We start from the raw sequence: 24353 nt of genomic DNA, 5'->3' as shown, positions 1-24353 counted from the left end.
GAGATGTAAAGTCATCCAGGACAATCAGAGACTAAAAGCACTCACAAAGCATCTAGGACTATCTCTTTCCTTATACCATCCTGAGAAAGACTGGTGTGGTATCAACTGTCAGGTCATGTCTGTATCAAAATTGTGTTTAAAATTTTACTAATGTGACATCAGATCATTTATAGCCAATGAGGCACAGTATATATTATTTAAACCATCTCAGACGGTTGGATCAGTTTTGTTACTGCACTTGCTTCTATTTTGAATGGCATGTTTTGAGAATGTCTTTAAAAACCACAGAAAATGTTAGCTCTAAAAGTGTTTAATATATTTTAGTAATATTGCTGGATTTTAGCTGTCTAAATAAGCACATACAGAGTCATGGTTGTCTGCAAGTAACACTTTTTTTTAGCTATCTCAAGAAATAAAAATGTGTTTGAACTTTCTTTGTTGTTGCAGGGCAGACAGTTTATGGTATTTATTACAACACTTAAAGCATATTTTTCATGTTAAGCTGCTAAATATACCACCGTATATGATGTACTATATGTATATGTATATATAACTTTTCACAGTCTTATGACTTACACGCCCATACATCAAACAGTGGCCCAAAGAAAAGGACTTTAGTCTAATTGAGAGAAACATAACTCATAATGAGCAGAAGACACCCAGTCATGTGTAAAGTGGTGCTCCAGACAGCACTCCGACACAAGCCCCTGTCTCACTGCGGTCTGTGTGCTGAGAAATGTGTCCACACACGCTAACCCTACATCCATGTATATTTTCTCTGAGCCACTGGCCCTATAATATGCCGAGGGTAAAGATTTATTTCCATGGAATCTATCTGGGAGGGCATTCTTGGACAGTTTGACCCAGATCCAAAATGCCGTCAAGTAGATTTGTATAACATCCGTAATTCAGCATTTTTCCAGAGTACTTTTGTACCTTTTGAGATTTTTGTTTTTACTACAATTCTGTGTTTTAAAGGGCCCATATTGTGCATTTTTCTGATCTGTTATGAAGTTATTTCCTCATCAAAAACATACCTAATAAATGGTCACATTTTTATATAGCACTTTTCCACCTTCAAGGCACTCAGAGTGGAATCATTCACCCATTCACACACAGACTCACACACTAGTGTACACAAACATTAGGGGCAAGGTGGGTTAAGTGTATTGCCCAAGGACTGGAGCTGGAATCGCACCGCCGCCAACCTGTGGGTCAGTGGGTCTGACCACTCAATCAATAATGTTTTACATCCAGAGCAGCAGTCGAACCACTAACCTTCTGATCAGTGGTCAAACGCACTTACCCACTGAGTAGCCCTACCTCGAGTTCATTCACACACAAGAGTCAATTTTGCGAAATATTTTAACATGTTCTATCTATAATGTGAGTTTAGGAGACTAGTAGTCCTGCAGAAATTATGCAATATATGTGTCAAAGCCTGAACACTATAACTTGCAAACAAATCAAAATAACAAATCAAATAACTTGGAAATGTGTTTTTTTTCCATATTACTTTTATATTCCAGATGCCGTGCCGGTGCACGTGGGAAAGCAGCCCTCTGCACATTCACTTTGAATCACGGGGACATTCTTGTGTTGTGCCTTTAGCTACACGCTCTGGAGCTGTAATTCTGCCCAGGCTTTAAAACCAAACTTTAAAGGTTTCTAGGGAACGCTGGACTTCACATCTCGGGGAAGAATTTTAGAAAGCAATGAAACACTATTAACAACTACAGCCGTTTTATCTGTGGCCTGACACAGTAGCATAGCAGCATTGTTTTCTCAAAGGCAAACATTAAATTGGCTTGGGTTGACTTTACTGGCTGAAAGGTGAAATAATTATGGGAACAAATCGAAAGTGTGATCTAGTGGGACCCGGTTATTGGCAGTGATGTAATGGTGCAGATGTGAAGGAAGAGAAGGAGCAGTGCTTGTTCTGATGTGGGATACACGTGTCCAGGATGGAGCTGTATTCGTGTTCATGTTCACACACTCTTTTGGATGTTGGCACTCACTTCAAAGATATACGGTGTGTTTTGTTAAATGTATCTTTGACAACCTGTAATTACGGCATCATGACACTTGTCTGTACTGGAGCAGGGTGATTTGGGGCAGTGCATAAAGCAGGCCCTTAACCCTGGAGCATTTTATTTCACAAATAAATGATAGGAAATAAACCAGGCATTAGATTTGATGTCCCTGTTTTTGGTGTGACGTGTTGTCAGTGGTATTTAAAGGTCCTATGTTACATAAAATGTACTCTTGTAAGCTTTAAGTGATGTTATAATGTTATTACCTCACCATCAAATACATGCCTAGAATTGTTTTGTTTCATTCACACATGTTTCAGTAATCCTGGTTTATTAGTATGTCTGCATCTCCAAATCTCAAAGTGCATTGTTCCATCTTTTATTGGCAATTCAGGACTCAAATCTTCCAAATGATTCTAGTGAAGGTGTATGGAGTTTAAAAACACAGCAGAGCACTTCCTGTATTGCTACATGACATCACAAGATGGAACAGAGTGTTTTCCATTTGAGAGAAGAACTCCTATGTTTGTCATGAAGAAACAGCAATATAAATGAGGTCATAAAATGGTATAATATAAGCCCTTTAAGTTTTAATGTGTATTTTCTCTGCATTGTGCAGTCTAAGAGTGTTGGCAAGGTTGGTGGTCAGGGGACATGGTTAAGGTTAGGAGCAGGGTTATGTTTAAGGTTAGGAAAATGGTCAGGGTGAGATTAGGGTTTGGTTGGTTGGCTTTGTATCTAGCACTTAACTTTAGTCACAGCTGATAAAATCTATGCTGGTAACATTACATTGTAGCTTTGGAGAATTTCTGACTCCAAGAAGTCCCAACCCATTTTTAAGTGATTCTTGGATTTTGGGCCCACTTGACCTGTACACCTGACAGCATAACAGATGTACTTCACTATTTTATATTACTTCACTGCACATCACAATATTGATCTAAAAAGGCTTCTCTCTCCTCAAGCCCCTCTCATCAGAGAAGAATCTGAGTACAGCAGATTTTCATTTACATCTTTTTATTTTAGTAAAATGTTTGCACAACATTTTTGAAACCAAGTGTGTAATGGTGGTGTTAGCTGTTTAAATAATCACAATTAAGTACAGAGATGTAGGAGGCGAAAAAGATCTGGTGAAAACAGATATTTTCAGATCAGTCAAGCCTCAAATGTGTATGCATGTGCTAATGATGAGGCAAAGGTCAGAAAAATAGATTCTGCATAATATGTCTCGTTTAAAGTCACTTTAATTTCTTAGTTATTGCCTTGTTGAAATATTTACCTTGTGCTCCTTCGTACTCCTAGCCTGATTCATCAGCCAGTTTCACTTCATGGAAACCATTAGAATTTGTTTGCTCGACGGTAGGCGGGTACTTTTTTATTTAACCAGTCTCTGCTGTTTGGTTGTGACGTATGTAATGCATCGCTAATGGAGCTAACTATATATTAATCTTTTCCCAAATCCCGTAGCATTCCGTAACATTCTCTTTATTCCAAATTTAAATCCATGAGAATCGTTGCCAACACAGAATATATGGCTTTTCGCTGAGTGGCTGGTGCCCGAACTCCCACTTCGGGGGTTCTTGCAAACCATCTAGTGTATTCCTGACCTAGTCACTGGAGAGAAATGAAATTGAGTGGAGGCATTAGGTGGCACAGCCTGGCTATCATACTCCTGCTTCTTGTGGATGAATTGTCTGTATACCTTAAATTATTATATTTAAAGGTCCCGGAGTTGTGTTTAGTTTAATTCGCATACGATTTGAGTAATCCTGATTTATTAATCTGTCTGCACCTGCAAAATTCAAAATGCTCCGTTCCACCTTGTGATATCATGAAGCCATAGTTTTCAAGTTATCAGATACCTTTTATCTTTTGTTTAGTACAGATTGGCAATTCCAGGGCTGAAATTATCCAAATGATGAAGGTGTATGGAGATTATAAACACAGTGGAGCACTTCCTGAGTGTTTTCTGTTTGAGAGAAGCCTAAATATGATTTATATGGTTTGTGTGTGAATAAAGCAAAACACACCTCAATGTTTTTGATGAGGAAATAACATTATAATATATCAGAAAATTGAGTAAAATGGACCCTTTAGGCATTATAAAGTTAGAGTATGGTTTGAGTTAGAGCTAACAAGGCCCACTCAGTGCATGGGAAATAGTGTAAGTGTGATGTGCGATGTCCCCATGTGCGGCTGCCTCCCACTCACACTCACTCACGTCTTGGCTGTGGCTCAGTCTATGCAGCTGCTGTTGAATCTCCTGGAGTCGTCTCTCTTGCCCTCTCCTCTCCCTCTCGTCCTTCAGGGCCTTTTCTCCTGGCAGCGGGTCTCCCTCAGTCCTCCAGCCAGCCTCCGAGCCCTGACACACAGCAGACGCCGCTCTTTCACACAGCTAGCAAACAACTATCACATGTGAACAGAGCAAAGTCACATTTCACAAACCCATGTCATGCTTCATCTCAGATCAATCACTGTGAGGAACTTTTTTCATACTTTCCAACATTTCTGAACGCTTATCTTTGTCATTTTTACCGTAAGTCCTCGCAATGAACTTTTAAGGCAAATCTGTGCCAATTGCCTATTGCCTGTTGCTGGTTTAGAGAATATACTAGCCATAGCCACCAAAAGTAAAATGAGACTTTCTTTATTGGAGCTAAGAAAGTGCAGCACGTCAGTTCTGGCCCTACTCCACGTGGGGTTGCACATAAATCACACGTTTATGGCATACACGTGCACTGGGTTGACTCAATAAGCCACAAGCAGCATCCAAAGCTAACTCCGAAATTGGGTCAGAAGGAAAAAATATGTCTGTAAAAGCATCAATAAAGGGCGGGTAAATGGTGCTATTGTCTTTCGCCCATAATGGATCACTTTTGGACAATTATGGAGGAATATCTAATCCCATTTGAATTACACTTGCAGTTAGAAAGATTTTAGGTCTCACAAAAGACACAATTTCCCACAATCTTACAATCGCATATGATCACGTCAAGACAAATCTTAGTTAAGTGTGAAAATATGCAAGTTTTAGCTTTTTGAACATGCTGTAATAAGAAACATGAATGGGATTTATGCTTAGGACTACTGTTGCAACTTCACATTTTGAACAATAAAAATGTAGTGAAGTGCCCTCTTACACAGTGTTAGGTCAGGACTAGTGTGGTCTGCCAAATAAAAACACAGCGCCAGAGTGGTTGAAACCTCCATCCCTTTTGGTTAGTCTGCATGCCAGTGAGGCCTATGCATGATCTAATAATGTTCAAATTGATGGTTGTTGTGTTGAACGCAGACATCTCTCTATGAGTCTGTGTGTAGCAAAATGGTAGGTTACTGGAGACAGTGGAACATAAGGGAAATTATGAATATAAACACTAAATCTGTCGTGACACATTTAGAGAGGGATGTAATCCAGTGCGGCGGGAAAGTTCATTTGAGTTAAGGCTTTATGCTAAAGAGGGAATCGCTAATGTTTCAAACTACTTTATAAAGATCCTCTTATTGATTATTCTAATCTAACTTACACAAATATGAAGGTATGCATTTTCTAGTTCATATGTACTGCCCCATGCATGCATCAAGTAACATTATGATGGAACTAAATTGGGGCAGTACTTTTGCCATCATCTCCCTATAACATTTTGGCTCCATATAAAATAGTGACCCCGTTGTTCATTTTGCCAGTACTGACTTAATTTTAACCATTTTAACCTTAACCATAATAAACAAACCAGCAAAATAAACAACAATGACAACCTAATGCACACAGGGTTCAGACTTGTGTGATGCCTAATGACGCATGGTTCTTTCATGTGCGTGTGGCCTGGTCTCTTCTCACCCTTGGCTCCCGGAGGGAAATAATGACAGCTTTCATGTCAAGTCTTTAAAGTGGTGATGACTAGAGCCCCTCGGCTCAGACTGCACAGAAAAACTACAAAAGCCAGGAGGCAGTGGAACTGGAGCATTACAACGAGAAACCAGCAAAAATACAAATTAAAGTCTAACATTACCATTCTCACACCACTGAAGACATGCTGATCAAAGTGTTCGTTTCATTTGGATGAGAAGTGCCCTACTTTTATGACTTGTTGTGAACGTAATCAAGTCATCCAAAGGTGTTAAGTGATTAGTTCATATACAGTGCATTCTGTGATCACTCTTCTGGCTCCAACACCTACACGAGGGCAGGTGCGTTTGTGTAAACCAAACCATTCGACCTAAACTTCAATGTGAAGGAAAGATAAACAATTCAAACATCTGGCTCCTACAATTAATGTCCACATTCTTTAGTATAGCCAGCAGTTGTAATTATTCCCTATGGATTAGTGTGGTCCTATGTCAAATGAACACACTTACAACTTAATACAGAAGACTTTTCAAAAAACAATTTTTTGCAGGGCAGTAACCTCTTGATTTATTTTTACGTATTTTTAAACGTAATATTGAACAAACTATTTATCAGTATGAAAACATTGGCATTCACATGTCTCTTTGCGGCTGTGCCAATGGTATAGATGTTATGAATCACTTTTTGGATTAGGGAGAGCCTGTGAGTTACATTTATAGAGCTTAATAGCCTGAGTGATCCCTGTGGTATTTGTGCTTGTCCTCCTGAATAGATTCGAGGTTAGCGAGAGTGCTGTCCAAAAGGCTGAGGCGGAGAGACACCAGACTCCTCCATCTTATCTGGCCATCAGAGCATTGTTGACAATTGGCCCTGCTTTAAGAATGCACTTGTCATGCTTTTGATGAGCTCCAACAACCGCAGCTCTATCTGGGTCACAGGACAGCTGGGAGACCGCACAATTTCACTATTTTTCAAAAGAAGGTAAAATGTCAAACATAATTAGTGTTGGGTGAAAGCAAGTCAGTTGATCAATGTGATATCAAATTAATTCCTTCAAGCTTGGCTCTTTGCTCGTGTCATTAGTTCAGTGCTGCAAAAACGTGAATAATATTACCAAAATGGGTCATTCATGCATGAAATAAAAACTCCCAAGAAGATGTCCTCCGCTTACCTTGGCTCCCTCTTCAATTCATATGTTAAAGTGCAACCTGGATCTTGTAGAGGAATATTTTTGCCATTTTATGATTTACAGATTTAGCTGTTTTTACCAGCATAAATTAGCATACTTATCTTAAGGTCTTTCAAAAATCATTGCTACAAAGGATTTGAGTGTTCAACAGCTGCGTCTGAGGACACATGGATGGCTTTGGTCCTGTGTGACTAAACAAAAAGAATGCTGGGAAATGTGTTAGTGCCACGCGATTGATCCGTAATGACTTCCAAACTTATTCAGAAAGTCAAAACCCAATATACGAACATTTAATAACATTATGTCAATCACATATTAGTCTGTTTGGAGAGTGCATGTAGCTGCTAAGTATTGGTAGCCTGGAGCTTTATCGTGTCAATATTGGTTACATCTGTAGAATGTATTTTTGCCAAATATAACAGCTGGATTGCAACAATTTATTACTAATGTCTACAAACACAAATGCATAAATAGGTCATTTTAAGGGCTAAAGGTTACACTGGAGTTTAGTTAAGACACATGTCAACAGGTGGTGTCCGGGTGAAGCCATCTCATGTCGTGGTAATGCCTGGAATGACAGTGGTAACTGTCATTCCAGGAGGAGACCCTCTAGACCTTGTTTACACATACAAGACATGCAAATAGTCCAGTATGTTGCAAAAGAAGCTGCGCCAAGCAAGTGTCAACAAGCGGATTACACAAGCTACTGCGTGCTCTAAACAAATCAGGAATGGATGAGGCAGACTTTCCAATTAGTTTAAGCATCGCCGACCAAAACATTACTAATAAAAAGAAGACTTTATAGAAGATTTCCGAAAAGATTTTTAAGTGAAGTGGATGTCGTCAGTGTTGTAAATAGTCGTTTGTTTTCACATTCGGGAGCCACAAACCAGGCCTTCCTTCTGTCCTTGAATTATACTGTCTGTAGAGTGTATTAAGTCACTCAGTAAGAAAGAGAAGCAGGCTGGACAAATAATCAAATCAGCATGTGTTCTGCACACAGACATATAGTGTTTATGATGCTGCCCCATAGAGAGCGCTGCACTGTTTTTTCCACTTGACAATGCAACAAGGGCAAGGTTTTAGCTCAGCAGGTAAAAATGTTGTGAATTGTTACATAATTGTGGCTAATGCACTTTCCTAATCTCTTTGCTAACAAGCTTTTCACACATTTTTTGACATCACAGTAAAACTAACGGCAACTAGCATGGTAACAGCACACAAGCATTACTTCCTGGTCCAGAGATTATAAAAACTCTTTATAATTAGATGCAGACAACACAGTGGTCTCTAAGAGATCCTTTCACAATATCTGTACTGGGGCAAAACAAATTTGACTTCATTACATGAACAGAATGTAATGGAATAATACCACACACACACACACACACACACATACACACTCATAAACATGCACACGCACACTGTGTATGAGCCTGGGTATGGGCGCAACATTGAATCAATAAATGCATTAGAAATTAATATACAAAAGGAATAGAATTTTTGCAGCTCAATTTATCTGATTATTTATTGTTTTTGTTTTCATAACCAAAATAGGGTATTAAAAGTGACTCTCTTTCTTTATATGATATTGGATGTGCCACAGTTATGACATAGACAGGGGGTAGGCTCAAATAAGCTTTTGTTTCTGCCTATTCCTTTTGAGCATTGTATTTTCTGTTGTATGTATTTATTTATTTTTTTTTAAATTCTCCTTATGTTATACTGGTAACAGTTTGCTCAAATAAAGGAAATGAAATGAAAACTCGGGTACAGCCCCTTTAACTAGAGATTTTGACATAATACTGATAATAAAAACACAATTATTTTAAATTATTGTAGTGTCTTTAAATAATCTTGTACTGTTGTCTCATAATAGCTTTATAATGGCCTTGATCCATATTAGAGATTGACTGAGACTAATTGATTTACTACAAATCTATAGGAGAGCTGTATAGTCAGATTTTGACAGCAGGTCAGCCAAAATGAAATATCGGTCTGAAGTGAAATTCTAATGCCGATAGCCGAAGCGCTAAAACTGGAAATATCAGCCAGTCTATCTCTGATTTATATCAGAACTATTTAGGAAAGGCCCAACCTTTCATCAGAGAGGATATGATTTTTGACATTCCTACTTGACATGATGATGAATAGTTTTTGGTCCTTTTTTGTACCATTGCAAAATTTAATCAGTGCCTTGGCTGAAGTCTCATTTCCTCCTTCTAGTATTTCAGTAATTTGCAGAAGCCTCTTGACTGCAGAATATTATTACACAGCCGAAAGTTTTAACTAGGGTTTTAGGGTTTGGAATGGGCCTTCTCCAGTCAGATAATTCGTCTTTCTAACGACCTGTGTCCCTGTGCAGTGAGGGGACAGTGTTGTTATGATAAAGAAGAGCCAGCCGCTGACTCACCCTTATGGCTGCTGTTGTTAGGAACACATGAGTCCTCCCTCTCTTTTTCCTCCTCTCTCCCTCTCCTCCTCTCTCTCTATCGCCCCAGTGTATATCAAAGTGTAGTAGGAGCTCTGTGCCACGTGGACCCAGGCTACCTGCCAAGGCCTGTCCACATGCCACAAGCAAGACCTAAGATCACGAACAGTTCAAAACACATCTGTATTTATTAACCTTGAAGTTATCAGTGCTCACCAGCCCTCTTCGTTTACCGATTTTAACGAAAGACACCGTCAAATTGATTTATTATTTATCAAGAAATTCCCTCAGAATTCCTCTCCATTTGATTTCCTTTGTAGCCAATTTGGTCATTGCGCAACATTCCTGGAGTATTAGAATATCTTTGTGTCATCTGGACTTTATACTTTTTGTGGAAAACTGAGGGTGGTCCAGAGACATGTCTACTTCTGAGATCAAAACCTCCTGCCGGATCGCACATATATAGACATGTGAATGTGATAGAGCACCCACAATCACAATTCAAGGTTTTCCCACCAAATACCAGTCGTTCGGCTCTTTAGTAGTTTGGGTTGTCAAAAAAATATATATATATAGATATCCAGAAACTAAAAGTAAAACCAGTAGATGTGACTTTTTTTGAACAGTTTTAGTCTTGATGTGATTTCAGAAACAATAAAGACCACATGGTAATATAAAAATTACTATTATTCTTTGTAGAAAATTGCATAACATTACGGAAATTACAAAAAAAAGAATATTTGTATTATTACTGGAATATCAAAACCATAGTATTGCTTATTATATTGATATATTATATGCTTTATTGATACTTTAGAGCTGATTCCCTGGGGGTGTGACTAACCAGAACTGCACTGCTCTATCTGAGGCTTGACTTTAATCTGAGTTTTATTTTAACACTGAGCATAAAGAACTGACTTTGCTGGAACTACAACAGGACAGCTGATGTGTGCTGTTAAACAAATCTCTCTCAAATAGTATTACAGCTACCAGCTACAATTAGCCCACAGTTTTTCAGTTAATCACACTCACCTCAACAGGATCATGAAGGCTCATATTGACCACAAGCTCCTGAAAATGTGTGGCTTGAATCCTTTTTTTTGTTTGTTTGTTTTAACTGTTTTTTTTTTTTTTTTTTTTTTTTTTTTTGTTTTTTTTTGCAGTGTTTGCTAATGTGAGCATTGTGTCACCATGGTAACTGGTGTGTATTCCATCTTTGAGATACAAACAGAACTCCCCCAGAGTGATATCACTGCAAAATATAAATACGTTTTTTTGTTCACTTAAAAGTATTTTCCTAGAACTATCGCGGCAAAGTATCATTAGATTTTTGTTCAACTATTTTCTGAAATGTTTAGAATGGCTTTGATCCATTTCAGAATAGGGAAAAATCACATGGTAATACAAAAATACTATTATTTTGTGCTGAAAATTACATAAATTATAAGAAAATTTTATTTTTATTATTATATTTTATAGGCTGTTGTTCCCTTATGAAACTTATGAGGATTTTGCATAATTGCAATCTATGAAGTGTCTAATTCTTTTGGGTGCTTGCAGAAAATGAGATAATTTCAGGCGGTTTATTCTTAGCAGATGACTGAGGGCATAATTAAGTGCAGAGTGTGATTATGAGTGGAACAGTCCCAGAGGTTACACGAAGACCACAACACGAGGAAAAACCCTTTCTAAGCCACTTAAGACAAGTGCTGCTGTGGGAGAGGACCATAAAGAGGCAGTTGTGGGCAGAGAGGGCGTGGAGTTATTCTACATGAAAACACTAGGCCACAGGGGAACCTAGCATCTTTGTTCACAATAGAGGATAAACACGGATGTCAAGACAATTCGGTTAATCAATAATCTATGTAATACAGGTCACAATATCATTGTAAGTACTATAAAATAACAGTTTTCAAACAAATAAGCAAGAATAACTTTCAATTCAGTGCAAAAAAAGTAAAAATGTCACATACTTAGGGGATAGTAATCTATTAGACAAGATGGAAGAAAATGAAGTGCAACTTAGACAACTCATATTGATATATATATTTATCGTTGTTATACTTAAATTTAACTAAAGATCTTTAATAGTTTTTTTTTGTTTTTTTGTTGAAGGTAATTCCATAACTGTTACCCAGCAACCAAATTGTAAACAATGAATGGATCAGTTTTATATTGTGCTTTTTTGGACACTCAAAGATGCCTTAACAGTTTGTTATTCATTCACTCCACACTCAGTGGTGGCAAGGTCCTTTTGTAGCCACAGCTGCCCTGGGGCAAACTGACTGAAGCAAGGCTGCCAATCTTTACCATCTGTCCATCCAACCTCCACCAATCAAGCACACACATGCACACACACGCACGCACACACACACACACACACGCACACACAGACACAGTTGTTAGTTTCTTCTGAACTTTTTTTTTCCAACCAACCGCCACTTAACTAATGTAAAACTATGATATATATTTACCACAGCAGGTCAAACCAAGTAATAAATAGAAAAATGTGAAAACCTGTCATATGCACTACGGATCTGAGAACAATAATTAAATTGTGATGTTTCTTCTCTCAATAAACGTTACATAAAAATTGGAACTCATGGCACATAAATCACCCTACTGACCTTTCTGGTTCCAGGAGGATTCAAAGCCATGTTATGACACCAAAGTTTGGAGCAAAAGCATATTCATAAATTTATCGGGGACTGAACAGTCAGACTTCAGACAGACAGACAGTACCCTTCTAGAGAACACAGTAAAATGTCAGGAACATTCTCTTCTTACAAACACAACACTGTCCTTTGCAAATGTAATTTCAACTGAAGACTTTCAAATACAAATTTCAGCTTGTTCTTCCCCTGCAAGAACTTGCACTTTTTCTTCTTGTACTTTTAGCATTAGCAATAAAAACAATTGGAATGAACTCGTCCCAAAGAGTTCAAATTAAAATTAATCTTAATAATACTGTATAATGACAATAAATGCTTTCTATTCTATTCTATTAATATAGTAAATGTCTTTCTCAGTGAAGAAGTAATAAAACTCCCAATTTTACATTAAACTGTTAGATTCTGTAATGAGGTAGCTATTGAAAATCAGATTAAAGTAGCATCAAATTGAACATTTGAGTATTAATGCAAAAAGTTACATTTACTGGACAAAAATGAATCTTTCCTGAACAGCTTTAGAGTGATTGTGAGCTGTATCAGATCAAATATAAGAGCACATAGACTAGTATACACCCATGGACCACTACAGAACATGTCTGGACAACTGATGGATTAAACAAATATATGACCACGTGGCAATATAAAGGAAAGTACTATAATTTAATGTTGAAAATTTCTACTCTCTAAATAAATTATTATTCATCATACATCATTGTGTAATTGAAGTTGGTATTGGGTATCGCGTCTATTCCTTAGCATCGAACTCGGGTCTAGTATCGTACACTATTCTGTATTTTGTTTGAGCTATGAGCTAATTTGTCATTGTCAAAAGTAACCTCTCTACTTAGCAAGATTAACCATGTCCCACAAAATTATTACAAATTCAACTCTCTTTTTAGCTTTCATTGGGATACTGACCGCCCCAGAAGTTCTTTGACCAGTATGTCAGACAAAAACTGCCATAATTCAAGTGTCCTATACAAGATTGGAAATGTCTAAAAACCACCAATGAGTCATAACACAGAAGAGCCCTAATTGCACACAATGAGATTTTAAATATATAAAATGCTTCCCCACAGCTGGTTCATTAAATGACCAAATCAAATGAGATAAACTCTCTGCTGACCGCACTGTGCTGGTCAACAGGGCGTTCTCTCTGCTTTTTCACTTGACGTTCACTGTCATTAAAACCCTGGGTGCCCATCAGCAGCAGCCACATTATAACGTGACTAAGTAAGTATAAGTGATCTCATGGTCCATGGCATATATCATATAACTTACCGACGCAGACCAAAATACAGCTGGAGTTACCAAGAAAACAGAAGCTATATAAAAGCAACATTAGTTTCACTGTAAAGCCACAATAAAGAATGGTAGACCCGAGGGTGACCAGCTCAAAGTGAGAAAAAATAGGGATGTGGTGGGAAGTTGAACGTGGTGGGACTTGGAGAGATGGTCCTTAACTTAAGTTCATTAGACTGATAATGCAATAAGCCCAGATGATTTTTTTAGTTTTTTATGAAGCATGATGTAAGGTTGCTAAAAGTAACAAAAATCAGATCCTAATTGATTGATTAATACTCATTTGAACAAGTATCTATTCAAAAAAGTCACATTCATAGGCCAGAAATGAACCTTCCCCAAATAGCTTGAGAATGATCTTGAGCTGTATCAGAAAAAGTACGGCCACATGGACTAGTTTACACCCTTCTATGGCACCTACAGATATAAGACAACATGGTAATGTAAAAGAAATGATGATGATTAAATGTTGAAAATGACATTCAGTTGTCTAAATAAACAGTTTTTTTCATCATCATGGTATGAAATGGTCTTGAGCATCGCCTCTGTTCCTTAGTATAAAAATCAAGCTTGAAATTTTAGTATTAAGATGTGACAACATTACCGCAAGGCTCAGAAAGAGATGGCAGCAGTGGGTGCCAATTTATTACAACTCTGAAAGCCACACTCTTGATTTTGTTGCCAGAAAAAAAAATCATCAGTAAAAAAGTGGGACATTCTCTAAATAAGAGATCACCCTACACCGCTCCCTCATCCCCAAACAAAAGGGCCGCCACACTACTTCTGATGACAGCATCACATTGGCTCCGGCCCCTGGGTGGTGCAAGCATGACCACACAGAGCACCAGCGGGAGGGCGCACTGTATATTCAACAATACACGCCAGCAGATGGTTCTAATAACAGGGAGGCTATTTCAGCTTCTGTTGGTGGAAAGAGGAAAAATCACAGTAAGGCAGTGTCCGAAGATGTCCGCTCAGTTCTGAACCAGAGAAGTCTTTTGGGGCTTTACAGCAATTGCAATGCGGTGAGGTAAACCAGTGATAGACGATAGAGTGATTAAGTTACAAGATGACGTGAATTTTCTTTGCACCTGCTTCTCCCTTGTCAAGCTCATGTCTTAAGGCCATCCCTGCCCTCATTATTAGCAACAAAATGATTCCACGCTGGACAAACGCGCTCGGTTTTTGACATGATATTAATCGCTTCTGCACGTGTTAACAAGGCAGTTCCAGATCAGAGGAACTTGTATTTTTCAGTCACTGGCAGTGCTTCGCCTTCATTGGCTCTGTAATTACCCTGTGATCAGTGTGACAGCATCTGGGCCGAAGCCAGGCCTCACAGACAGCATCCACCTTCAGCGAAAGGTTCCTCTCCTCCAGTCCTGATAAGCAGCAGATACGGCTGAATGCACCAGAATGCATTGGCTGCGTGGGGAAATCAATCAGGAATTATTGAAAGGAAAAGCTGAGCTGAAAACGATGTCAAATGTGCAAGCCCCAACTAGGGTTTACACGTGAGGTGAAAAGTCCTTTAAAATATGATTGAGTACCATAGAAGCTAATCTAGGTCAAGACTCAATATTGTGTCAGTTTAAATGACAAAATAGATAGAATAAGATTAGCTATTTAAAAACAATAAGCAAACAGTTTATTTTTCTTGGTCACTTTTAGATAAAAATGTGATAAATGTTAAGTATTGTTAGCAGCAGGTCAGATTTCTTCCAGATTGGGAACACTTTCACACACCATGATACTAAAATTTCAAGCTCAGTTCAATACTGAAGAGAAAAGCTTGATACCAGATACAGATTGTGATACTACAGTAATAATAAAAACATTATTTATAATTTTTTTTACTATAGATGAAGATGTAATTTTCAACCAAATTTCTTAATTATTATCTTGTGGTCTTAGTTCTGAAAAGTACTAGATATGGGCACATTTTTACAACCCTATCTGATGCAATATAAAAGTGAATAAACATTTGTTGCACAATATTGAAATAAGAATTTATCACTATTTTGTAGGGGTTATTCAGAAAGCCACGAAGTGTTGAAGGGGTTAAAACATCCTACAAGCAAAAATATACCCAATTGGTTCCAGTTACGAGCAGAGAAGAAAGGTGACTTCAAAATAAAAGCTTATGACCACCTGTTGGATTTACAGCCACCGGCGTCAAGTGAGTGGCGCTTTAAAAGAGATTTACTATTTGCACTTTCTCCCTAGTATTTGCCACAGCGGTGAGCCTGGGGATGGTGTAAAACCATCAAACTAGACTCTAGAAAGACCGAGAATAAAAAAGTGTGTCAAAAGTGAAGGAGTTTTGTTTTGGGTCACTTTTGTTTATATTTTTATGAGGCATTTTGGCTCTAATATGGAGCAGATGAGGAAAGAATGGTTAGACTGGGATTTCTCCTTTTCCCAAACCTCTTTAGACCAGAGATGATGATTAAAGGGTGGGAACAGAGGCAGTGGAGGTTACTCACAGTTACACTTGCAGCTGCCCAGAATTATCGCACTTTTCCACTATTAGCCCCCATGCATTTTAAGGATGCAGATTTGACAATATAGAACTACTGTGGGACGAGAGATGAATGCATACATTTATTTTTCAAATAGAAGAAAGAATAATAGAATGAAATATCCACTCCTAGGTAAAAATCCAAATCTTCTGAGATTAGGAGAAAAATCTTTGTGATATTGACAGCACAGATGTAGTGGAAAAAATAAATGCATAATTAAGGCATGGGAATAGTTATGTAAAAAACTAAATGGAGACAGCATAAGCTTTTATAATTTATTTTTCTACATCTGTTGCTGATTAAGACAAAGATAGTCGATTCATTTCCAGTTAAGATCAGCCTATATTCATAAAGCACAAGTGTGACCTTAAATAACTCTATACCTGGCTCAAAAAAGGCCATGGTAAAATCGTCAGGGAATGGCAATCTGTTTTTTGCAAAGATGTCTTCCCATATCTTGAGTTTTAATTAAGTCACATAAACTGACTATCACTATAATTATGTTGTTTTTTTTTCACTTTTTAGTGTCTTAGTTATCCAATACTGTCCAAGTGAAAAGGTTTTGTAGGAATATCACCCAAAATTGAACAGCTTTGTGTAAAATTTACGACTTGAAAAACAGATTTCTCCACTGACAGACATCACAAGTGATGAGCACTCCATCTGGCTTTGAAAATGTAGAGATATAAAATCAGGAGACAGCTTACTGAGCTCACGTCTAGGACAAATACCAAACCGGTGAGCGGTTAGAAAGGTTCAAGGAATTCAGTGCTGGTTAATAAACTTACAAAACCATCTATTTGCAATTATATAAAAAGCACAAGTGCAGTTTGAACATTAACACATTCACTCCCCGGTATAAAAATGTACGCAGTGCCATGGAAACAATATAATCTTTTAAACAAGGTTGTAACACGTATATTTATTAGCAGCAATAAACCCCCAAGATTTCAGGGAAGGGTTCTGTGGTGCTAACAGGAAAAAGTGGATGGAAATGTGATGCAATTTCCAAATTACAAGAACTTGCATAAGCTATAGGACACTCTGCGGGTCGATAACAAAAGGATTTAGGAGATGTTTCTGTTGATGGCCCACTGTGCTGACTCACAATCTCTTAATATAGTGCTGTGTACTTCACAATTCTAGACATGTTTAATACGCACCTGAACCTCACTAAGATTTGAGTAGGATGTTTGCAAAGAAGCAAATTCTTCAACAGGAAGTAGAAGTCGGATCCTGGAGTCAATGTCGTGAAGCTGCTTGAGGTCTGGAGGCTCTGGGGTGTATCCTTGTCCAGTTGAGACTGACACAGCCCACACATCATCCTACAAGACACACATAGTCAATTATTTCAACACACAAATGATTTCAGTTATTAAAAACCACAGGCTAAATGACACATAACAGAAAGAAGATGTGATGCTCTCAGTGGCTTTGTTTACACGCACACTATAAACTCATTATTATCCGATTTATGGACCTCTAATATTATTTAAATCACATACACATTACAAAATCTGATGTGAGTAATCAGGGTGACCATGATCAGAAAGATATCAAATGATTTTGCGGTTTACATGTAATTTTAATAGTCTTAACTCAGAAAATCTGACAATAATCAGACTGGGAGTGTGCATGTAACTGCAACCATAGTGCCAATGTTGACCTCTCTACACAACAGAACTAGTGGAGTTCTCACAGTGAGGTTACGTTTTCATATACATGGTAATTCATCTTTTAGGCTGTTATGTAGGAAGTAATTAAGAAAATACACTGAAGAAATTCCAAGTTAAATCTAAGAACTTTCTTTTTTACTACTCATCAATACAGCAGAGCAGACTGTTCCATAGACCTTCTGATTTATTACCTCAGGTTACCAGAGTGACGTATAAAATTGTGAAGCTTGTTAGGAGGGGAGCGACAGATTGTGAAGCAAATAGCTAAGAGCAGCCCTGTGTCTGCTATGTCCTGATGAAGCACCAACAAATGGGTGGGCTCCTGAGAACTTATGATCACTTCCAGCTACTGTGACATAAATAATGCGTTTGCTTTGTCACAGTCATTCATAATAGTAGGATTTGCAATAACAGGAAGTCTTCCTCGGCCAATAAAAACCAAGAGCATCTGCACTTCTATCAGTTTGCTATCCGCTGCCACAATTACTGCCATATTGTTCTAAAAGTCAAGGCAAACATCATAGAGCAGCAAGACACAAAAAATTCTGGCAGGGCGGTTTACGGATTCAGCACTGTTCAGTAAAGCTAAACGGAACCGTCTGTGAAGGGTATGTTTACTTTCATTAACAGAAAAATGTATAAAAATTATGTCTAGCAGCTGCTTTGTGTAAGGAACAATTCCCACACCTGGAGATTTCGAAGAAACTCAAATGTGAGAACAGTGGCATTAATTAAGGCCCTATAAGACAGAATCTGGCTTCTGAATTTCCTTAAAAGCCACAGAGGGAGCAGTTATGAATTCAGGATTAATAAAATGAATCCATAACATACTGCATTCCACTGGAACTAGCTGCATATGGTAGGAGACATCTGGCTGATGGTGTGAAGGGCCTTAGAGAATCAGAATCATCTGCCCAGAGTCTGCCTAAGCTGCCAAGGAGTCGTCAAAACATAGATCTCTGACCACTGTTACTACTAGGGCTGGTGCAAAGGGCCAGATGTGTTAAGTAATAAGACTGTAGCAAAACCATGGAGAAATGCAAGGAATTCTGAGTGTGAAAAGTACACTGATTAAAAAGAAAGACTCACATCAGTAAAATGACATTTCAAGCATTGATGATGGATTTTAATGTAACTTTGAATGTGTTGTGATTTCTTATCAGTCTACCTCTGCATCTGCACCTCTGGCACAGTCCTCTTCCTCTTGGTCTATTTCCCGGAGGAGCTCGTCTAGACGCTCTTTCTCGAGTTGAGTCAAAACCTCTTGGCCCCCTTCAGCGCTTATCAACTATTGCATAACACACAAAAAATTAAGCTTTTAGATGAGGAAATAAGATATCATCTCCAAATGCGCCCCGGTCTACAATTGTGCCTTTTTTCAGAGTAACAAACAAATAATTAGACCAATGGAAGAAATAGTGAAAAGCCTTAGACTCATTCATAAACCACAGAACTGTGATGTCCTTATGCGAACTTTGACATACCTCAATGTTTCTCTTGACAAAGTCCTTATGTTTTTTCTTGATTTTGGAACCTTCACAATGGCTTCCTTGAGAATGCTCTTGCTCTATGTCCATAAAATCTGTTTCAGGTAACGACTCAACACTGTCAGCAGATCTGTTGCTCACTGTCAAAAAAATACATTTAGAAAAACAAAAAAATACCAAAATATCAGAGCTCATATAAAGGTCTTTAATAGGTTTTCAAGGTTACAGCTGAAAAGCTGGAAAAAGGGCAAATCATATTTGATGGACTACACTGCCCTCCAGTGCACAATTTATTTCAATACATTTCACAACTTACTTGAATACACATGTTTTCTGTCATCATCACAATCAGGGGCTTCAGTTTCAAAAACTGGTTCATAGTTTACCTCTTCTTTATGCACTAAACATAGGTAACAGATGTCCGGGTGTTTAAATAACGCAAGCTTACTGTGATGAAAAACTAAACAAATGTAATACCTTTTGCAGTGAGAGCATCCAGAGCTAAAAATGACCTTGTATTTGAAGCTTCGTGGGCACATTCAGAGCGTCCTTTTGGTGTATTCTGCTGCACATACACATGATACACCATGTCAAGTCAAGTCTGGGTTACAGACAACATCCTCTGTAACATGTCATGTCAGCACAAATAAAAAAAATAATGTGTTTTCATTATTGTGGACAGGCTTATGTGAAATGTGTTTCAGGTTTACCAATAGTTCTTGCCAAAGTTTATCTCTAATCTCCTTTCTTTGTCGCTTGGCTTCTTGTCCTTGAACAGTCTTAAATGAGAGAATTTCATCAAGTCTTCTCATTTCTTCAATAGCCTTCTGTAGTTTTAAATCCTCCTCCTCATCCTCGTGCTTGGTAGTGGCACATACTTAAAAGAAGAAAAATAGGCTATTAGTGAAACAACAATTAATATACTCTAATTAAAAATGTATTAACTTACAATCATTATCCCCAGAAGTGACGAGATCAACGCCACTCTAAATGGAAATGGGAATTAAAGGTTTCACAGGAAAATTTATTTTAAAAAGGGTAAGATTGCACTAGGCTATGGCCTACCTGTACATTCTGTGTCAAAACGACGAGAGAAAGTGCACTAGGGGAAGTAATTCTTTCTGTTTGAGGGGAGACGCTCGATACTCTACTACCTGTTAACCCGCTGCTTGCAGGACGAGAAATGTTGTCTAACTGCCCTCTAAATATTTCCATATGTCTCATGTTTGAAGGCTATGACATGTCATAACACTGCATGGAAGAACTCGTGTCTGTGTTTGGTAGCTATGGGAGCAAAGACTCCCGGATGTTGTAACTATGGAAATGTGCACTTGTTGGTGCAGCTGATGCTGCTGCAGTCAGCGCAGTTAGCCTGTGAGCGAGCTAGCTTCAGGAAGGAGGTGGCTAAAGGTTAGCCGTAGCAACATCGGCTCACAATGGCCAATGATCGTGGCGCTTATTTCAGCTAGAAACATTTAATGCCCGTCAATGTGGTGAAATAACAGTAGTAAATGTATTGTTGTTACTAAGCTAGAGTGGAGGATTCGTGGCTGTGTTTCAGTGGTATGTAAACTCTCGTAGTAAAACCTTGCTAACGATTGACGCTAATGCATTTAGCCAAAATGGCTAATGTTGGAGAACATGTATGCTGGTAATATATTACAACGATTAACATCCTTTCAGGATCGGCTGTCACTAATAATACGCATCTGTGAACATCCCATCACTACCACAAAACTCTTGCAAATAGACGTGTTTGGTTTATCGCTAATGGATTTGGCAAACCAAGACTCTTACACTGAAAGGAAACCCTGACATAGAATTAATGTTGGTGCATTTTTAATCTATAATTAATATATGTCATCATTACACATCCAATCTACCACTATAACTATTTACTGTAAAACAGCACAGCTGCTGATTACAGTACCTGCGCATAGTGTTGTATGTTTGGCCTGTTGATGTTATTTCAAGCATGCTGATGATGGCTTTCTGTGATTCTAGGTTTTCAACGGGAAGATGTGCAATGGAATGACACATTTAACATCCAAAGCCTGTGGGGCATGCACCTCACTAAATGGCCTGTCCTTCTTCTTGCTAGTGACCACAGTGTCTACTGGGTATGGATTAGGTAATTACACAACTGATTAACGCTGTACATTTATTGAACAGCTTGCTTAGAATTTACTGTAGAGAAATAACACAACAACAGCATTACATTTGACAAGAATCTTTTTCTTTTCATCCAGGGTGTGTGAGGCCATATATGGTCCAAAACAGCTGGGTAAACCTCACAGAAAGTAACAGGGGTTTGTTCCCTGTTGGGACCGTGCTACAGTACAGCTGTGACCCTGGTTACCAGCCTGATGGCCCCAGCATCCTCACGTGCACAGCACTTGGCCGCTGGTCTTCAGAACCTCCTCGCTGTATACGCAGTGATAGTAAGACATAAGATAATAAGATTAGATAACCTTTTTTGTGACATAATATCACCCCTGTTGCTTAATTATTATTAATCATTGGCTATAATTAACAATGACAATATCTGAATATTACAATTACTTTTTTTTTTTTTGTCCTTAGTGTGTCGGCCTATTTCTGAACCTGAGAATGGGAGATACATCTGCCATCCATCGCCATGTCGAATGTTTTCCCATGGCACAGTAATTGAATTCTTCTGTGATGAAGGGTTCATTCTTAAAGGGGATTACAAGTATTTGGCTTGTCAGGATGGGCAATGGGATGGACCAGCACATATCAACTGTGTGAGCCAAGGTACAATGACATAACTGAACATCACATAATTGACACTTTAGAATCTGCTGTGACTGACATACTATTGTGTTTTTCTTTAGGCTGCATAAGACCTTTCTTGGTGCCACATGGATCAACTAATTTGACTGAAAGCAACAGAGGCTCCTTTCCTGTGGGCACAGTGTTGGAGTACCGGTGTGACCCTGGTTATCAGCCAGATGGTCCCAGTATTCTCACCTGCACGGCACTCAAGCAGTGGTCTTCTGATCCACCTAGATGCATACGCAGTGACGGTAAAACGGAGTGATAATTTTTTTATTCATTTTGACGAAGTATTGGAGCTAATCAGATTTTCCCCCAACATTGGGTAGTCTGTCAAACTCCGTATCAGCCAGATAATGGAGGCTACACTTGCCACCCTTCTCCCTGCATAAGGTTTTCTCATGGCACTGTGATTGAATATTTCTGCGAAGAAGGCTATATCTTGAAAGGAGACTACAAATATCTTACGTGTCAGTATGGGGAATGGGACAGCCCTATGCAAATAGGCTGCCTTAGGGAGCAAGGTAAGGCGGGCATTTAAGATGGATTGTTATTTAATAATCAACTGTTTTTATACCTTACTTTCACATTTCAGATCATGATTCCACTTTACCCCTGGGAATGCCTGCCTTGTCTATTGTTGCATCTACCGCTAGTTCAGTGGCTCTCATCCTCCTCTTAGTGGTGTTATTGGTGCTACTGCAGCCAAAACTGAAGTCCTTGCAACGGTCAGTGTCTCCAAAACAATGTCAACTGAAAATAATTTAAGTGAATAACACTAACTACTTTTAATTCATGCCTGTATCTAGTCGTGATCATGGTGTGTCTGGCCAGCCCGTGTCTATCATGGTGGAAGGAGTCCAAGTTACTTTACCCTCTTATGAAGAGGCTGTGAGTGGTGTTAGCACTACCACTGCCCTTAACTCTGAGTCTCGTGTTCAGATTGTGTTGTCTGAGAGTCAGCATGACCCAATGTCAGAAGCTGGTCCCTCCAGACCCTCCTCCTTTAAACAACAACACTCAGAGATGGATGTATACAACTTAGTACCTCCATCCTCTCCTTCCTCGTCACCCTCCTCCTCCTCCTGGACTCTAGAGCATCCAGGTGATGCAGCTGATCCAGTATCACACAGACGGCAGTGTGCAGACAGCCCCCAGTTTAGCACTCCCCTCTATGACCCAGAGCTGGACTATTCTGATGGTGAAGTCACATTTCTAATCTTTGAATTTGAATTGAATCAGTTGGTTACACGCCTTTACAACCATGTCTTTTCCTTCTGTAGATATGCCATTGCTGAAAGAGGCTTAAAACTTTCAGCAGGGTTGGACTTGCATCATCATCATCATCACCGACTGTCACATTTCTACTGATCATAAGTGGTGATCAAAATATTTCTTGTGAAATGGTCACCACAGCTGTCAACACAACCAAGCAGGCCCCATGAGAGGTTTGAGTAGTCACACAATTCATTCCAAAGGTAATCTTGGTGGAGAGTTACATGTACATACATGCTTTGATTTTTGTCATTCATGTGAAATGTTTTATGACATAAAAAGAAACACTACAACAAGGTTCATTGCTAACAAAAATAAGAGAATGAGCAATGCAGCCTGTAGACCAATAATCTCAGTGTCTTGTTTACATTTATGAAAACACATGAACACAAGTGAAATGAGCATAAAAGTAGTCAAACCACTCGTCAGACATTTTTTTCTACACGTTTTCATTGTTTGTTAGAGAATAAGACTACTGTAATGTAAATTTTTTGTTTATTTTGTCATTTTCTGGGACAAAGTTCAGATGAGCGTCTCTTCACATGGCGTCTCCTGTAGATCACACATACCCTCCCCCAAAGGCCTTAGTGTTCCACTTCTATGCACAAATATCTCATTATTTCCTAGGACTTTAAAAAAAATGAATGTCAGCATATTTGCCTCTACATTTTTGTAAAAGACGTGGCTTTGACAAAAGTGCATCAGAACATAATATTATACTTTTAATTTATTCAGGCTACTTAAAAATCCTGTTTAATTTCTAAGCAGGGCACTAACATGTATATTTTATTTATTTGTTTTGAAAATGCTGTTGATCAGCAAGGATTTTTTTTATGCTTCCAGAACTGGAAATTTCAATCTTTTCACTTTGCTGCTTCACTACTGCTGGCATGTGATGTGATAAGTGTAAAAGTGGAGAGGACTAGCAATGGTAAATGTACCCAGCTTTGTGTATAGTCACTGTTCACTCGTTGGCTGTCCATTAAATGTAACTGAATGGACGAGATGTATGTGTATGGATGGGAAATGTTGGATTTTAATTAATATATGTAAAAAGTGTCATGTTGATTTGGTTCTCTGTGTATCATTATGATAATTTGGATTAAACATTTGTGTCATGCTA

The 24353-nt window shown here is 38.4% G+C and overlaps 2 protein-coding genes across 5 annotated transcripts in view; one reads left to right on the top strand and one right to left on the bottom strand.

Annotated features, from left to right (window-relative positions):
- Positions 1 to 20526, bottom strand: part of fsip1 (fibrous sheath interacting protein 1) — a 26031-nt gene extending 5505 nt beyond the window's left edge. Inside the window, exons 1-10 of one of the 2 annotated variants that reach the window (XM_055161522.1) lie at positions 20225 to 20526; positions 20109 to 20145; positions 19870 to 20036; positions 19637 to 19724; positions 19476 to 19559; positions 19157 to 19299; positions 18841 to 18960; positions 17160 to 17321; positions 14771 to 14899; positions 4255 to 4395 (exon numbers count right to left, since the gene is read on the bottom strand). In XM_055161522.1, coding sequence (XP_055017497.1) covers positions 4255 to 4395; positions 14771 to 14899; positions 17160 to 17321; positions 18841 to 18960; positions 19157 to 19299; positions 19476 to 19559; positions 19637 to 19724; positions 19870 to 20036; positions 20109 to 20145; positions 20225 to 20383 — 1230 coding nt within the window. In that variant the 5' untranslated portion in view covers positions 20384 to 20526. The remainder of the gene's footprint in view (positions 1 to 4254; positions 4396 to 14770; positions 14900 to 17159; positions 17322 to 18840; positions 18961 to 19156; positions 19300 to 19475; positions 19560 to 19636; positions 19725 to 19869; positions 20037 to 20108; positions 20146 to 20224) is intronic. The other variant, XM_055161525.1, reaches the window with a different exon arrangement.
- LOC110155527 (sushi domain-containing protein 6-like) lies at positions 20391 to 24353 on the top strand. Of its 3 annotated transcripts, none has more exons than XM_055161512.1 (10): positions 20391 to 20722; positions 20843 to 20986; positions 21164 to 21290; positions 21409 to 21600; positions 21743 to 21934; positions 22015 to 22206; positions 22285 to 22479; positions 22551 to 22683; positions 22765 to 23156; positions 23239 to 24353. In XM_055161512.1, exons 3-10 carry the CDS (start codon positions 21179 to 21181, stop codon positions 23262 to 23264), a joined length of 1434 nt encoding a protein of 477 aa, XP_055017487.1. In that variant the 5' UTR covers positions 20391 to 20722; positions 20843 to 20986; positions 21164 to 21178; the 3' UTR covers positions 23265 to 24353. The 3 variants fall into 3 exon arrangements, 2 of the variants coding, with proteins under 2 accessions (XP_055017487.1, XP_020775310.1); XR_008633222.1 differs by lacking the exon at positions 20843 to 20986 and having other exon boundaries at positions 20395 to 20722; positions 23239 to 23433; positions 24074 to 24353; XM_020919651.2 differs by lacking the exon at positions 20843 to 20986 and having other exon boundaries at positions 20395 to 20722.

Source organism: Boleophthalmus pectinirostris, unplaced genomic scaffold (assembly GCF_026225935.1).
Source record: "Boleophthalmus pectinirostris isolate CB_2022bp ecotype Guang Dong unplaced genomic scaffold, ASM2622593v1 HiC_scaffold_10, whole genome shotgun sequence".
Lineage (NCBI taxonomy): Eukaryota > Metazoa > Chordata > Actinopteri > Gobiiformes > Gobiidae > Boleophthalmus > Boleophthalmus pectinirostris.
Note: the sequence above shows the minus strand (reverse complement) of the source record. Positions and strands in the feature narration are given on the sequence as shown.

Coding starts and splice junctions, on each gene's coding strand:
- LOC110155527 (XM_055161512.1), top strand. CDS start 21,179: ATGTGCAATGGAATGACACATTTAACATCCAAAGCCTGTGGGGCATGC. Junction 21,935..22,014: donor TATCAACTGTGTGAGCCAAG/GTACAATGACAT, acceptor GTTTTTCTTTAG/GCTGCATAAGACCTTTCTTG. Junction 22,207..22,284: donor TAGATGCATACGCAGTGACG/GTAAAACGGAGT, acceptor AACATTGGGTAG/TCTGTCAAACTCCGTATCAG.